At 37.0% G+C, this 17840-nt stretch overlaps 1 protein-coding gene across 1 annotated transcript in view; it reads left to right on the top strand.

Moving 5' to 3' along the window:
• Window positions 1–953: 953 nt before the first annotated feature.
• The window catches only part of MAP2K6 (mitogen-activated protein kinase kinase 6), a 215572-nt gene continuing 198685 nt past the window's right edge, over window positions 954–17840 (top strand). The window contains exon 1 of the mRNA XM_053707212.1: window positions 954–1330. Coding sequence (XP_053563187.1) covers window positions 1312–1330 — 19 coding nt within the window. The 5' untranslated portion in view covers window positions 954–1311. The remainder of the gene's footprint in view (window positions 1331–17840) is intronic.

The following is a 17840-nucleotide window of genomic DNA, read 5'->3' as shown; positions in this document are numbered from 1 at the left end:
TTAAGCACCTTTCTAATTTACTCCTATTATCAATTTTTCTTTGTTCTCATGCTATCTTGATTTGAAAAAGCAGTACTGTAAGCTTTAGAGCCGGACCATTTTTTGTTCAGCACCTGGGTAGCACTTGCTGATTTGTGGCCAAATGTAGCAAACCAATCAGCAAGCTCTACCCAGGTGCTGAACTAAAAATGGGCCGGCTCCTAACCTTTCATTACTGCTTTTTCAAATCAAGATAATGTGAGAACAAAGAAAAATTGATAATAGGAGTAAATTAGAAAGTTGCTTAAAATTGCATGCTCTATCTGAATCATGAAAGAAGAAAAAAATGTGGGGTTAGTATCCCTTTAAAGGCGCACAGTAGTTTACTGAATATGGGGATCAGGGCGTATGCGTTATTTTGAGAGTGATTATAGAATGACTGATAAATTGTATACTACTAGTACATGCTATAACTAGGATATGTCATTTTTGCACTAAAGTGTCACTTTAATTTTCAAATATACTTATGAATGTCACAAAGGAAACATGGTAGGAAACTTAGATATGATCTGTCCTGTCACAATATTATTTACTAATTGGGGGTCTGTTTAGGTCCTATTATAGGTAATTATGATTAGGACCAAGCTCGTATCAGCAGTTAAACAACCATATAGATTATTTTTAAAATAAAACATTATTAACCTCAAACTTTATCAATTCATATATATAATATATAAACGTGTTTACATTTTTATATTTTATTGGGAGAAACATAATGTACATGAATGATGAAAGTTTTTTTTTTTTTCTTTGAGCTGTAATTTATTAATGACCCTAAGCTCTCCGTTCGGTTTAATTACCTATCTGCTAATCAGTGGCACACAGCTCCCTGCATAAGCTCCTGGGAACTGCTGCCTCTGGTGCACCCGCCTGGAACTACACTTCCCGGCGTTCCTTGCGGTGGTCGCAGGAAGCACGTCTGCGCACTGTGAGCCCTGGAGCTAAGTTTGGAGCTTTTTTAGCTGGCAGCCCTGGCCCATCATGTAGGTGCAGCAGCGCCCGAGATCACGGCTGCAACTGCAAAAAAAGAGCATTGCAAAAAATCAGGGAAGGGGAGTTATTTAATCTGCATTCACCTTTTTTTCTGTCAAAGCTGTGCAATACTCTTCCAGCCTACAGGGAGATCAGTAACATCGGTTTGGAAAAAAAAAAAAAACTCCTTTGCATGAAGCCTGAAAGCCCGCAGTTTGCATCTTTGTTGCAAAACTAGCTCCAGGAGAAAGCAAGGCAAAGTCTTTTGTGCACCCCTCCCCCATCAAAGCAAAGGGGAGAATGTCTCAGTCAAGAGGAGGTAAGATCACACTATGAAGTTTGCACTTAAAAAATGCAAAAACTACTGCATGCACACAAGAGTGCATGCATGCATATACTAATATACTATTGCATTTGTAAGTTTGAGGCTTTCCCAGTTCAGTTGCATTTCCTGTTTGGTATCAGCCTTTTTTTCTGCAGAGGCACTCAGTTCCTGCAAGGCAGGGCTTACATTCAATATGTCTGATAAATCAGGAGCAGCAAACATGTTTCTGTGTCTTTTCAAAGCGTTTATTTTGTGCAAAAGAAGTTGTGATGTAGTGCAATATATTTCATTTTTTTTTTGCATTTTGCAAAATTGATGCCTGGGCATTTTATCACTTTTACATTAAAATGCATTTTTTTTTTCCTTTTCATACTTGGAAGTTCTTGTAATGCTTTGTTCAGTGTGAGGATTATTTTGTATTAGTTAATGCCCTGTTTTATAACTTCCTTTTCAGCTGTGCATTGACGTTGTTAGTTTTTGGAGCTTGGATTACAGGGTTCTTATTTGCATAGCCTGGTTTAGTGTTGGTACAAATCTGTACTACAGAACCTTCCTCTAAACTCTGCTACAATACATAGCATTGCTAAGTGCTCTCTCTGCAGACATTATTGGTGAATTATATGAATGGATGATGATGATTCAAGTGTTTCAACCAGGTTCTTATAATTGCTTTGAACACCAATGATGCTAATAAAGTATGGTATAAAGTGCTCTCTTTTGGGATATTGCCCCATATTGTAATGGTAACAAATGGGGTACTATTTAAAGCAACAGCAGCAAAGAAAAGAAATACTGGTCTTCTGTGTTACAAATTGTATTTCATTCTTTCCAATTATCACTTCTACCTTCTTGATGATCTGTCATTTGTATTAATTTGTGGCAAATTGCCTATCATATAGTGTGCTGACCTGCCAGAGTCAAGTTTAATAAATCCCACATTGCAACTTGTTTATAAATATTGCCATGATGAAAGGTTAGCACTATGTGCATGTTATAGAGCTAATGGCATCTTGGCTGCCTGAGAGAACTACAGCTGATTGCTATGCGATATGTTGCAGTGTTCAATGGTAGTCAAGGGGATAATACATTATTTTATTAGTACATTCCATGAAGCTTTTTTTTTTTTTTTCTCCTTGAAAGGCACACGTTTAATGAATTTATATATATATATATATATATATATATATATATATATATATATATATATATATATATATATATATATATATATATATATATATACGCACACATATATTTTATTCTTTAGGAGATGGATTGAAGCCTTGGTTAGGTCTGGATTGTATTTGCCAACTGACTAGAATAAATGATTATCATGAACTTTGCATCCTGATTTGTGGACCAAAATACATTTCATATTATAGAGAATGTCCGGCAGCCCACTTTTTAGAAAGGTCTGCAATGCTGTAGTGTTGTGTTTTTTTTTTTTTCCTGATAAAATGTAATTTTAGGGACAGTAAAGTTAAAATGAAACATTCATGATTCAGATAGAACATGCAATTTTCCAACTTACTTATATTATCAAATTTAGCTTTGTTCTCTTGGTATCATTTGTTGAAGACTAACCATAGGCAGGCTGATTGGAGCTTAGGAGTTTGCATGTGTCTACAGCAGTCTTTGGTAGCAGTGTTTGCAACTATGTGTAACATTGCTACAAACAATGTTGCAAAATTGATAATAGAAGTAAATTAGAAAGTTGTTTAAAAGGTCATGCTCTATCCAACCAATTTTAAATTTAACTTTACTGTCCCTTTTTAGTGACATATTTAAATGTGACTAAAATTAAAGGGATGGTAAACACCAAAAATGTTATTGTTTAAAAAGTTAGATAATCCCTTTATTTACCATTCCCCAGTTTTGCATAACCAACACTTATAGATATATACTTTCTACCTCAGTACTGTAATTACCTTGTAATCTAAGTTTTTGCAGACTGCCTCCTTATCTTAGTTCTTTTGATAGACTTGCATTTCAGGTAATTAGTGCTGACTCCTAAATAACTCCACAAGCATGAGCACAATATTATTTATATAAAACACATGAACTAACACCCTCTAGCTGTGAAAAACTGTCAAATGCTTTCATATAAGGCGGCCTTCAAGGACTTTGAAATCAGCATTTGAGTCTACTTAGGTTTAGCTTTTAACAAAGAATACCAAGAGTACAAAGCACATTTGATGATAAAAATATAATTAGTTGTTCTTAAAATGACATGCCCTATCTGAATCATGAAAGTTTAATTTGGACTTCACTATCCTTTTAAATAAATAAATAGGAGCCTTTTAGCAATACAGCCAGAGGCCATATCATTTAAACTGTTATATGGAATAATGCATGTGATTTAGTCATTATGTATATTCCTAAACCAGGGGTCGACTAATCCTGTTTTAAAGAGCCAGTAAGAATATTTAGGAGCCAGACATACTTTTAGGAGCCAGACAGTGGTATTTGTGTATAGGTATATGGAGAATAACCCAAAAGGTCAGTCAGGGGTAAAATTCTAGGAGCCACTGAAGCCCTGACTTCTGGGTTTGTTGAGCCCTGTCCTAAGTGCTCTAGTTCTTTATTAACCTCTATCTGTATGGTGAGGTTTTTACAGTAGCAAGTCCCCTTTTCCCTCAGGCAATGGCCACAGTGATAAAATTGCTTAATTGCCCGTCCAATATATAATTGCTGAAATGATCAGGCCTTTGGCCATGTTTTCCTGAGTATACTTAGAGGAGAAGCTCTTATGGGAACTGGTCTTTAGCAATAAAAACAGGTAACCTATAAAAATATAAGGTTTCCTTTTAATGTGTTAGTCTGGCTACTAACACAACTAAACAATAACATAGATTATATGTTTAGTGCTCAGGTCTACTATACCCTGTAACGTTTTTTACAACATTTTGCTGGAATAGATTGGAGTTGGGTCATTCAGCTGAAGTGACATATTTTCTACAAATCTAACTTTTAGGCATTCAGTATCTTCATAATTTATTTTATACATTTATTAAAATGACTTACATCTCTGATAGTAGTAACATTTCACTATGTTCATTGTAGATTCAATTATTGTAACCTTATATATGTCTGTGGTAACAAAATAGATGCACATGAACCAAATTAAAGGGACCTTAAAGGGACATGAAACCCAGCATTTTTCTTTCATGATTCAGATAGAGAATACAATTTAAAACAACTTTCCAATTTACTTATATTATTTAATTTGCTTCATTCTCTTGTTATCCTTTGCTGAAAGCTGTTCTAGCTGTTGATTGGTAGCTGTGTGTGTATATATATCTATATCTATAGCTATATCTATATCTATATCTATCTCGATTGGGATTGGCTCACCCATGAGTTCAGTTAGAAACCATTAGTGCATTGCTGCTCCTTCAACAAATTATACCAAGAGAGTTAAAGGGACAGTCTACACCAGAATTTTTATTGTTTTAAAAGATAGATAATCCCTTTATTACCCATTTCCCAGTTTTGCATAACTAACACAGTTATAATAATATACTTTTAACCTCTGTGATTATCTTGTATCTAAGCCTCTGCAAACTGACCCTTTTTTCAGTTCTTTTGACAGACTTGCAGTCTAGCCAATCAGTGCCTGCTCCCAGATAACTTCACGTGTACGAGCACAGTGTTATCTATATGAAATACGTGAACTAACACCCTCTAGTGGTGAAAAACTGTTAAAATGCAATCTGAAAGAGGTGGGCTTCAAGGTCTAAGAAATTAGCATATGAACCTCCTAGGTTAAGCTTTCAACTAAGAATACCAAGAGAACAAAGCAAAATTGGTGATAAAAGTAAATTGGAAAATTGTTTAAAATTACATGCTCTATCTGAATCATGAAAGTTTATTTTGTCCTAGACTGTCCCTTTAAACAAATTAGATAATAGAATTAAATTAGAAAGTAAAAAAAAATGGGTTTCATATCCCTTTAAACAAAAAAGGGCATACAATTTTTTTAAAAAAAGTTTCTAACTTTGATCAAATCTGCTTCGTTCCCATGGTATTTTTTGTTGAAGAGATACCTACTGTATATAGGCATCTGGAGCACTACATGACATAAAATGGTGCTCTTGTAATTCGATAACATTCTTGCAAAACTTTTGCCATACAGTGCTCTATACACACGTACGCTCCCTGAGTTTACGTCCCTGCTTTTTAACAAAAGATAAAGCTTTAGGAGGCGGAGAGTATATTACATATGATTTGAATTTACTTTAGTAATATCCAGCTTTTTTGGTTAGTGGTGACTGAAATAGGTTTGCTAACCAGTTTAGGAAAACTATTCTATCTATCATCTATATATCATCTGCCATTAAAAAGTAATACATTGAAAAATGTGCTTTTGTTTATGAAAAGCAAACCGTAAACGTTCAGCAGAGATACAGTATTAAGTAACTTGGCCAATATTTGTTGCTCCCCAATGATACATACTAAGATCTTTTCCCCTCCATCCTATATTTTTTTTTTTTTTTTTGCTCTATTAGAATTGAAAAAACAAACAATCTTAAAGGGACAGTGTACTCCAATTTTCATGTAACTGCATGTAATAGACACTACTATAAAGAATAATATGCACAGCTACTGATCTAAAAATCCAGTATAAAATTGTTTAAAAACTTTCTTAGAAGCTCCCAGTTTAGCTCTGTTGAAAAGGTAGCTGGAACACCCACTGAAAGTGGTTGCATAGCAAAAAGAGCAGACACTGTCCCCTTCCTCTGCATATGAAAAGACTCTTTACAAAAACAGGAGCAAGCTGGAGTAGGTATACATCGGTATACTTCTCAAACTTTGGGTTTGGCTAGGAGTCTGAAAATCAGCGCAATGTTATTTAAATAAAATAAGCAAAGCAATAATAAATATATATATATATATATATATATATATATATATATTTTTTAAATCCTGTATAGGCTATGTAAATAGATCTACAAAACATTTATGCAAAGAAAAATCTAGTGTATAATGTCCCTTTAACTGTGAAATGTGTGTAATAGACAGAAGAATATGCACAGATACTGATATAAAAATCCATTATAAAACTTTTAAAAAACGTAGTTAGAAGCTCCCAGTTTAGCACTGTTGATGATGTTAGACTGGGACACCAACTGAAAGGAGCTCCTCTCTCCCCTGCTGATGAAAAGAACCATTATACAACCAGGAGTCTGTAGACATCAGTATACATGTAAAACTTTGGGGCTTGGTTAGGAGTCTGAAAATCAACACAATGTTATTTAAAAATAAGCAAAACTATACATTTTTACAAAAATACTCCTAGATGGGTTATATAAACGGATCTACAAAATATTTATGCAAGTGTACAATGTCCCTTTAAGTCCTTGTAGACTCCTTGGTCAGACCTATCAAATCTTTACTTTGAGGTAGAAATTATTGGAGTTGTATTTTGAGTGGTAAAAATGGCTACTGCAGAAAAGCCAATTTGGAAATTGAGAGCTTTGGTGCAGAAGATAAATTGTTTTTTTTTTGTAGGTTTGTTTATCAATTTGCTATTTCTTATTTCATGAATGCCATGTAATATGCAGTCTTATAAAAATTGTGTATACTGGTTGACGAACATGTCTACATTCTAGAGCAGATGCAGAGTGCCATGTAGCTTTGGTCCTTAGAAATGATGATATAGTAATCAATAAATTGTCATCGCACATCAATAATAACCAGAAGCTGTGGCAACTTTCCATCCTTGGTTTCCCTTATTCTCCTTTCAGTGTAACAGTAACAAAGTCCTCACTGGGTGGGGCAAGGCGGTAGGAGTCTTGTGCTTGTTCTGCAGGGGTGGGGGAACTCAGTTTGGGGGGAGGTCACAGGAAAAGCGAGGAGCTGTGTCAGTACTTGTGCTTTACATGCACACAATGTCTAGATAAGGTGGCTACATATTGGCATTCTTATTTAGCTGGGGATCAAACACAAAGGACTGAACTTTGGGATATATATATTTTTTTTTTCTCTCTCGCAACTTTCCAGCTTTTGATCAGGCTACCTGAATTGATAGTGATGTCTGAAGACCAGTAGTAGAGAGAGGTTGGAGGTGATAGGTATTTCCTTTTGGAAGTGACCAGTATCCAAGGAACAGGCTAAAACGAGCAGGTCAGGGTGACTGAGCACTGAACAGCAGGTATTTAACAATAATGAACAGGACAGCAAGGAACTGGACAACAAGGACTTGATACTTGACGGCAAGAAGAATTCCAAGAAACAACTTTTAACGTCAAGCAATGAAACAAGTGACTCATTTCCTTATGCAGGTTACTTCAAGGAAGAACACTGAGTGCTTGTGTGAATGTTGCACCCAACAGCCAATGTGATGCCAACACCTAGTTCCTCGCAGAGGTACAGGAGAAGACTTACCCAGGAGATCTAAAGGAACATTTTAGTGTAAAATTAAAATTCTCATTTTTGTTAGAAGTGAACATTAACAACTTCCTTCCTTTTTTAATATGTGTTTATCCCCTGCAAAGAGGTTACGCACATAGTCAAAGTTGTGCTCCAAAGTGACTTGGAGGTGTGATTGCCACAAAAGGTGGCTCTACAAAGTATTGACTTTAGGGGGTGAATAGTTATGCACATTGACTTTTTCTGTTATTTTGTCCTATTTGTTGTTTGCTTCACAATAATAATAAAAAAAAAACATCTTCAAAGTTGTGGGCATGTTCTGTAAATTAAATGATGCAAATCCTCAAACAATCCATGTTAATTCCAGTTTGTGAAGCAACAAAACACGAAAAATGCCAAGGGGGGTGAATACTTTTGCAAGGCATTGTAGGTTAGGGGGCTTAGTAATTTAGTTATTTGCTTTGTGGGGGTTTGGCGGATTAGGGGTTAATAGTTTTATTAGGTTTATTGCGTTGTGGGTTACTGGCGGATTAGGGGTAAATATACTTTATTAGTTATTGCTGTGGGGGATTGCGTTTGACAGGTAGATATTGTGCATGCGTTAGGTGTTAGTTAATATTTCTTCTATGGAAAGACGAGTCCACGGATTCATCCTTACTTGGGGGATATTATCTAGGAAGGGTAAAGTGAAAGAGGTGATAAAATATTGTGTCCACATACAAAATTTTGAAAAATTTGGTGCATGTTTAGGCTGTTTTGCAGAACGTGTATGCTTTTTTTTCTCTTAAAGGCGCAGTACCGTTTTTTTTTTTTTTTAATTTTTTTTCCACTAAATAAAGTGTTTTCATGCTAGTTTCTAGTCATTACTAGCCTGTTTCAACATGTCTGACATTGAGGAAAGTCAATGTTCAATATGTTTAGAAGCCATTGTGGAACCTCCACTTAGAATGTGTCCCTTATGCACTGAAAGGTCAATAAATTGTAAAGAACATATTTTAGCTATTAAAAGTATGTCACAGGATGATTCTCAGTCAGAAGAGAATCAGGTTTTGCCATCTAATTCTCCCCAAGTGTCCCAACCGTTAACGCCCGCACATGCGACGCCAAGTTCTTCTAGTGCGTCTAATTCTTTCACCCTGCAAGATATGGCCGCAGTTATGAATTCTACCCTCACAGAGGTTTTATCTAAGCTGCCTGGGTTGCAGGGGAAGCGCAGTAGGTCTGGGGTGAGAACAAACGCTGAGCCCTCTGACGCTTTATTAGCCATATCCGATGTACCCTCACATTGTTCTGAAGTGAGGCATTTTCTGGCTGAGGGAGAGATTTCTGATTCAGGAAATATGTTCCCTAATCCTTCCTCTCAGAAGGAGCGTCTGTTGCACAACTTGGATGTGGTTCGTGCTTTGAAGTTTTACTTGCATGCGATTTCCGTCAAACATCTTCTTTGTTTGTTGTCTACTCCGGAAAACATAGAGGTCAAAAAGCTACGGCTACCTCTCTTGCCTTTTGGCTGAAAAGCATCATCCGTTTGGCATACGAGACTGCTGGACAGCAGCCTCCTGAAAGAATTACAGCTCACTCTACTAGAGCGGTGGCTTCCACATGGGCTTTTAAAAATGATGCTTCTGTTGAACAGATTTGTAAGGCTGCGACTTGGTCTTTGCTTCATACCTTTTCCAAATTTGATACTTTTGCTTCTTCGGAGGCTATTTTTGGGAGAAAAGTTCTTCAAGCAGTGGTGCCTTCTGTTTAACCATCTGTCTTGTCCCTCCAGTTCATCCGTGTCCTGTAGCTTTGGTATTGTTTCCCACAAGTAATGATGAATCTGTGGAGTTGTCTTACCTTTTATAGAAGAAAAGTAAATTTATGCTTACCTGATTAAATTAATTTCTTCTATGGTAAGACGAGTCCACGGCCCGCCCTGTCACTTTAAGACAGATTTTTTTTTATTTTTATTTAAATTCAGTCACCTCTGCACCTTGTAGTTTCTCCTTTTCCTTCCTGTACCTTTGGTCGAATGACTGGGGGGTGGAGCTAAGGATGGAGCTATATAGATAGCTCTGCTGTGGTGCTCTTTGCCACTTCCTGTTAGGAAGGATAATATCCCACAAGTAAGGATGAATCCGTGGACTCGTCTTACCATAGAAGAAATTAATTTATCAGGTAAGCATAAATTTACTTTTTTCAGGCAGTTACGGTGCTCACATTTTCAGCGCAAGGCTTGCTGCGCCTGCTTATGTGCGAGGTGAAAATGGAGTAAGATTTCTCAATTTTCGCTGTGTAAATCCTTGTGTTTAATATGTGATACCGATTTACGGCTCGGTTTTATGTTAGCTTATGGGAGTAAAAATTGTGGGCAACGGGTGAAATATACGCGCCACATTTATATGCGGCGCCGTATATGTGATACCAAAACCAAGTAAAACACGACGTCGTTTTTTGGGCCATAGGCAGGTATACCAAACCAGCGCAGTTTGGTATCCAATATACAGCGTAAGGACTTGCGTGGCGAAAATGGAGAAATCTTACTCCATTTTCACCTCGCCACAAAATGCAGCCGTAGTAAGCCTTACGCTGTCTATTGGAGCCCCATAACTCCCTAAACTACCTGCTAAATAAAACCTAACGCATGCGCAATGTCTATCTACCTGTCAACCGCGATCCCCCGCCATGTCTTGATAAAGGCCTAGAGGGGCCGAAACGCGTAGACTGGTAAGCCTGATTCCATTGGAGCCATATTATTGTAAACTTGCTACACATTGTTTGCATTTCTTTTTTCCCACAGGTATTTTTTATGTTTATTGCGATAAACAGTTTTTGTATTTTTACTCTGGGTTCCTCTTCTGTCTTGTGAATTCACCATCCCACATTGGAAGAAAACAAGAGGGAAAGTCTTTCAACACAAATTTGATCCCTCTCCCTCTGTTTCCCCAGTATTTTTGGTTGTTTTCCATTTGCACTGCTGCACTTTTTGAACTATTTTTTTTCAAACATTTTTTTCTACATTTTTCTATTTGAACTCTAGGACACTTTGCTATATATTTTTAGGATATTTTTAGGACACTTTGGAACACTCATTTGTCACACCATTGAGGATTTGTGTTACATTCACCAGGAGTCATTTGCAGTGAATTAATTGGTTTCTTTGGACACCTATTTTAGGACTTTTTATTATTAGTTTTTGATCACGCTCCACTTTTTTTTTTTTTTCATATTTATTTACACACTGTTTGCAATTGTATCTTTTGGACATCCACTCTCTGCAGCATCAGTTTTAACTATCAAGTCATTTAGAACGTCCAATTATAGTTATATTATATTTTACCATCTATTGTATTTTTATCATATTTTATTGTATGTTTCATGGATCCATGAACTAGGAGTTTTATCATTTTATTGTGTAATAAATATCAGCTGTATATCCACACACCTAGCCTCCGTCAGTTGGCGCCTGGTTACTCTATTCTTCTATCAGTCACTTTAGGGGGTAGGTAGGATAGATGGCGGCGGGATAGGGGGCTCACTTTAGGGGGTAGGTAAGATAGATGGCGGCGGGATAGGGTGCTCACTTTAGGGGGCAGCTAAGATAGATGGCGGCGGGGTAGGGGGCTCACTTTAGGGGGTAGGTAAGATAGATGGCGGCGGGGTAGGGGGCTCACTTTAGGGGGTAGGTAAGATAGATGGCGGCGGGGTAGGGGGCTCACTTTAGGGGGTAGGTAAGATAGATGGCGGCAGGGTAGGGGGCTCACTTTGGGGGGTAGGTAAGATAGATGGCAGCGGGGTAGGGGGCTCAATTTAGGAGGTAGGTAAGATAGATGGCGGCGGGGTAGGGGCTCACTTTAGGGGGTAGGTAAGATAGATGGCGGCGGGGTAGGGGCTCACTTTAGGGGGTAGGTAAGATAGATGGCGGCGGGGTAGGGGCTCACATTAGGGGGTTATAGATTTTAATATAGCTGGCGGCGGGGTCCGGGAGCGGCGCTTTAGGGGTTAATACATATTTTATTGTTAGGATAGTGAGGGGGGATAGCGGTTAGAGGGTTAGACGTGTCGGGCTATGTTTGGGAGGCGTGTTAGACAGTACGGGTGATTTTATAACTTTAGTCAGGTTTTGTAGGTGCCGGCAGTTTCTAAAGTGCTGTAAGTCGCTGGCGACTCCAGAAATTTGTACTTACGCAGATTTCTGGACATCGCTGGTTTGTGAGACTTACGGCACTTTAGCCTCTGACGGCGCCGTATATAGGATAGCTTGAGTTGCGAGCTGAAACTGCGGGCGGCGGGGGTTCCCTCGCTTGCGCCGCAAACTACGATCTTTATCGGATCGCGCCCTAGAACTGCAAAATAATGCACTTTATACTAGTATAATCCCTTTGGCTAGACTTGTCAACTGCAGACTCAAGTTTGGATTGGCTCTTCGAAATGAGTGGTACAAATTATGTTTGTGATATAACCCGGACTTAAAGGTGTAGTCAACTTAGAACTTTTTATTGTTTAAAAAGATAGATAATCCCTTTATAACACATTTTGCACAGCCAACCTGGTTATACTAAAACACTTTTTTTACCGCTCTGTGATTACCTTATATCTAAGCCTTTTGTGACAGCCTTCTGATCACATGACTTTTTATTTATTATCTATTGACTTGCATTTTATCCAATTAGTGCAGTGTCTGCCACAAACCTCAAGCGTCAGCACAATGTTAACTAAATAACTCACACGAACTAGCACTACCCTGTTGTGAAAAGCTAAAAATAAAAAATAAAAAGCATGTGATAAGAGGCTGTCTTTAGTGGTTTAGAAACAGGCAGAAATTTAGAGGTTTAAAGGTTCTAAAGTATATTAATATAAGAATAAAAGTTATTACTGTTTTTCAGTGGCATATGCTTGTATGCTGTGAGGGCCTGTGCACCAGTATTTAAGCACTACACCTTTCCAGAAAGTCAGCAGGGGTTTGTATAACACAAATTAAGTCTTCAGATGCAATTCAGACCTCCACCAATACTTTTGCACAGCATATGTGCGTATGCCACGTTTTTGTTCATTTCTATTCCTGTTTAAGCATAATCATTAAGAGGCAATATTTAAAATGTAGATTGTTTAAAGGTATGTTATGTAGTCTGTTTAATGAAAAAAAGCACTAAGCAGTGGGTTATACTTGATAGGAATCATCATTTTAAATTGATTTTTTTTTTGTTTAACGCTACATTTGTGCAGTGTCTATTACTTCATGCCATGGCCCTACTATGAGACTGGGTCCTCTGCAGGAAGGTTTATCTAGGGTGATGTCATAAAACTTCTAGAATAACATGAGCTGGTTTACTATAAAGTGAATAGACTAGATAACAGGAAGTCAGATTTGCCCATGCTCATATCAATCACAATGTAACTTACGTTGCCAAAATGTCAGCTCTCAATACACTGAGGGCAAGTGCTCATTTTGCAAGAAAACAAGTATGTTGTTTGCTGTTTTTTTTTTATTTTTTCCACAATCAGTTTCTTTTAACATTTACTTTGATTTATTTGTTTTTACCAAACGAACACTGTTTAATATCCCTTTAAAGGGATACTAAACCCAAATTTTTCTTTCATGATTCAGATAGAGCATGCAATTTTAAGCAACTTTCTAATTTACTCCTATTATCAATTTTTCTTCATTCTCTTGCTATCTTTATTTAAAAAGCAGGAATGTGCTTTTTTTTGAGAACCTGGATTATGCTTATTGGTGGGTAAATGTAAGCCTCCAATAAGCAAGCGCTATCCATGGTGCTAAACCTAAAATGGGCTTGCTGCTAAGATTTCCATTCCTGCTGTTAAAATAAAGATGGCAAAAGAACAAAAAAAAATAGATAATTGGAGTAAATTGGAAAGTTGCTTAAAATTGCATGCTCTATCTGAATCATGAAAGAAAAAAATTGGGTTCAGCGTCCCTTTAAGTTTAAAACACACTTAGCAACTGTGATGGCTAAGCCTATAAGGGGTTTATAGCACTCAGCCTCTGGTTCCCTTACACCTCTACAAGCACATAAAGGAACACCAAATTAACCCCTAAATCCTGCCGTTGCCACCCCTACCACCCCAGGTCTACTATGCTGCCACCACCCCAAACTTTAGATAAGTGTGTCTAGGGGAACCCAAATGACACTTTAGTAATACTCAGAAAAACAAATACTGAAAAATTACCGGTAACCCACACAAGTCTCTAAGGGTTACAACCTTGTCTCTAAGGATTTGTGAATTCAGATACTAATAATATTTTAATACCAAAAGACAAATAACACTGTGCCAAATTACAAAAACAGAAGACATACAAATAACAAAATAAATGTAAAGATACAATTCTTGAAAATAAGATGGGACATTAAACCGCAAACATATTGCCTACACTTATGTACATATCCCTAAGCTTTCAGTAGGTTTAAATATCCCTTTAAATGTTGTTGTTCACGTGTAGTCCCACCATTTTTCAGTGTTACATTCCTATTTATTGTTATTTTATATACCAATATAGGTTATTACTAAAAAGGCGGCCTGTTTGTCTGTTAAAAAACCTGCGTATAATATGTGTGCATGCACTTAATAAGAGAGCGGAAAATTAATGTGAAACCAATAGTGAGCAAAAATGTCATAATTGCTTGTCATTTAGGCATGGGAACTGGGAAAAACCTTGGTCCGTAAAGGAATATAAAACACAATTTTTTTTTTCTTTCATGACTCACAGCGTGCAACTTTCTAATTTACTCCTATTATCAATTTGTCTTTGTTCTTTTGGTATCTTTATTTGAAAAGCACAAATGTAAGCTTAGGAGCCAGCCCATTTTTGGTTCAGCACCTTGGAAGCGCTTGCTAAAAGTAGCCAGATTTTCAGGATATCTGTACTGAATGCCCAAAGGCAGACCTTTTTTTCACTTTCTGCAATGAGATTTTTTTAGTGAAAAATTTTCTGCAGGTCATTTTTAAATCAAATTTAATTTTAAATTAGGCAGTTACACTAAAGCACCAGTTTAATTGCAACATATTAGTTAAATGGAGAACAAAGCAATTTTTTAAGTTTTATATTATAGTGCAGTAGCTGAAAATGTCATTGCAAATTAGCTGCAGACATAGTCTAACAAAGAAATAGTAATAAAAAGGGTGCATTGCTCATACAAACGTCTTACATTCAGAAAAAAAAAAACAGCTTTGCAGACAGTTAAAGGCTAGGGATGGGTTTGAAACAATCTCTGAGAGCCAGTCAATCAATGCACTACTCTTTTTGCAGCGCTACTGCATATTTCAGCGCTGCGGAATCTGTTGGTGCTCTACAAATACCTGATGATGATGATGATGATGATAATAATTTCACTGTTCACTTAAAACAGCACTTTGCTCTGGATGAACTTTGATCAGGAAAAAACAGTGCAGCCAGAGCACAGTTCTGTTTGAAGAGATCAGCCTAATGTGGAGCAGCGCTGAAAAGTTAAAATCGCTAAAACAGCTCCTGCATGTATCCTGTTCTTTCTGCAGACATGCTGCATTTTCTGCGATGACATCTCACATCACTGTATGTTCTGCCTTAACTGAAGTAAAGGTGAAATAATCAACTTATTAGTAAACATGTTTATAAACCTGTTCTCACCCAAGGTAATCCTGAAAATCTGACCTGTTAGGGAGGCTGCCTGGAGACAATGTTGAGAACCCCTGATTTAGACATAGATTGAAGAAACATACGTTAGAGCTGGTGATGCAGAGACAGCACATGATCAGTGTGAACACGTGCGCATGGACATTGAAAACACTTAAAGCGACAATAAACCTACACAATAATGTTATATAATTTTGCACATAGTGCAGAAATATATACCATTATTTTAGCCCCAACTTTATACTTCAAAGTATTTCAAAGATTTTCTTTATCCCAAAGTAGAATTTTGTAGAACGGCGCTCCTGGCTCTACTGAGTGGGTCTGTTATTTTCAGAAGCGCATCGCGGCATGCTGTCTAGTCACAGCTGGCCCGATCACGCCATTAAACTCTGGTCTGGTAGTGGGAGCGAGCTACATTGAGTTTAATGGCGTGATTGGGCCTACTGTGACTAGACAGCGTGCCGCGATGCGGTTAGGTAAATAACAGACCCCCTCAGGAGAGCAGCGTTCTACAAAATTCTACTTTGGGATAAAAAAAATCTTTGAAATACTTTGAAGTATAAAGTTGGGGCTAAAATAATAGTATATAATTCTGCACTATGTAAAAATTATATAACATTATTTCTTTCATGTAATTGGCAAGAGTCCATGAGCTAGTGACGTATGGAATAATATACAATCCTACCAGGAGGGGCAAAGTTTCCCAAACCTCAAAATGCCTATAAATACACCCCTCACCACACCCACAATTCAGTTTTACAAACTTTGCCTCCTATGGAGGTGGTGAAGTAAGTTTGTGCTAAGATTTCTACGTTGATATGCGCTTCTCTAGCATTTTGAAGCCCGATTCCTCTCAGAGTACAGTGAATGTCAGAGGGATGTGAAGGGAGTATCACCTATTGAATTCTATGATTTATTTTATGTAATTGTCAAGAGTCCATGAGCTAGTGACGTATGGGATATACATTCCTACCAGGAGGGGCAAAGTTTCCCAAACCTCAAAATGCCTATAAATACACCCCTCACCACACCCACAATTCAGTTTTACAAACTTTGCCTCCCATGGAGGTGGTGAAGTAAGTTTGTGCTAGATTTCTACGTTGATATGCGCTTCACAGCAGGCTGAAGCCTGGTTTTCCTCTCAGAGTGCAGTGAATGTCAGAGGGATGTGAAGAGAGTATTGCCTATTTGAATACCATGGTCTTCCTCTAGGGTATCTATTTCATAGGTTCTCTGTTATCGGTCGTAGAGATTTCTTCTCCTACCTCCCTTTTCAGATCGACGATATACTCTTATATACCATTACCTCTACTGATTCTTGTTTCAGTACTGGTTTGGCTATCTACTTTATGTAGATGAGTGTCTTTGGGTAAGTAAGTCTTATTTTATTTATGACACTCTCAGCTATGGTTTGGCACTTTATATGTAAAGTTCTAAATATATGTTTTATACTTATATTTGCCATGATTCAGGTCAATCAGTTTATTTTCCTTCTTTCAGACTGTCAGTTTAATTTTTTGGTAAAATGCATATGAATGAAATATTTTTCTTACCTAAAATTTTCAATTGACTTTTTTCCTTTAAACTGCGGGCTGTTAGGCTCGTGGGTGCAAAAAATGCTAGAATTTATTGCGTAATTTTTGGCGCAAGACTTTTTTGGCGCGAGATTGACGTTTGTCTGACGTTTTCACGTAGTTGCGTCATTTTTGACTCTCGTGTTTGTTGCAGATGTTTTTGGCGCCAAAAAATATGTGGGCGTCATACTTGGCGCCAGTTTTTTTACATTATTTCTCACTTTTTAGTTGCTTCTGGTTTCTAGAGGCTTGTTCTGTTTGCATTTTTTTCCCATTCCTGAAACTGTCATTTAAGGAATTTGATAATTTTGCTTTATATGTTGTTTTTCTATTACATATTGCAAGATATTCCAAAAACTGTTCCTGTATCAGAAAATACTGTTGGATTCCCGATGACTGATATCAGTCCTACCAAAGCTAAGTTCATTTATTTTAATGTTATGAATTTTATGTTTAGCTATGGTTTGTAATAAGTTATCATGATAAACTTTTACATGCAGAGTCCATTAGTATTTATGCATTATCTATTGCTATTCTTTTTACATCTAATGTACAAGATATACCTAGGAATCTATGAGAATGTTTTTCTGATTCTATCCTAAAGGCTTTGTCTAACATCCTGCCTTCTAATAAAATTTATAGGTCTTTTTTAAACTTCTCATTTAGTTGAAGAATTTTCAAATGACCGACAACATACTAAATTATCCTTCTCTGATGATGTTTTTTCTCATTTAGAATATACTTCATCAGATATTTGACACTAATAAATCTACTTTTTTATTTTTAATTAGAGTACATTCGTTGTTGAAAAGGTGTTGATTATATTGGATATTGAGGAGTCTAGTTCTTTTGATTTAAGACTAGCTAACATTTAAATTCTGCTCATAAACCTCCTTTGGTTTCTTCAGAGGTTTTTTTTCCCAGTTCATGATACTAGGGA

This window comes from Bombina bombina, chromosome 1, assembly GCF_027579735.1.
Source record: "Bombina bombina isolate aBomBom1 chromosome 1, aBomBom1.pri, whole genome shotgun sequence".
NCBI lineage: Eukaryota > Metazoa > Chordata > Amphibia > Anura > Bombinatoridae > Bombina > Bombina bombina.
Note: the sequence above shows the minus strand (reverse complement) of the source record. Positions and strands in the feature narration are given on the sequence as shown.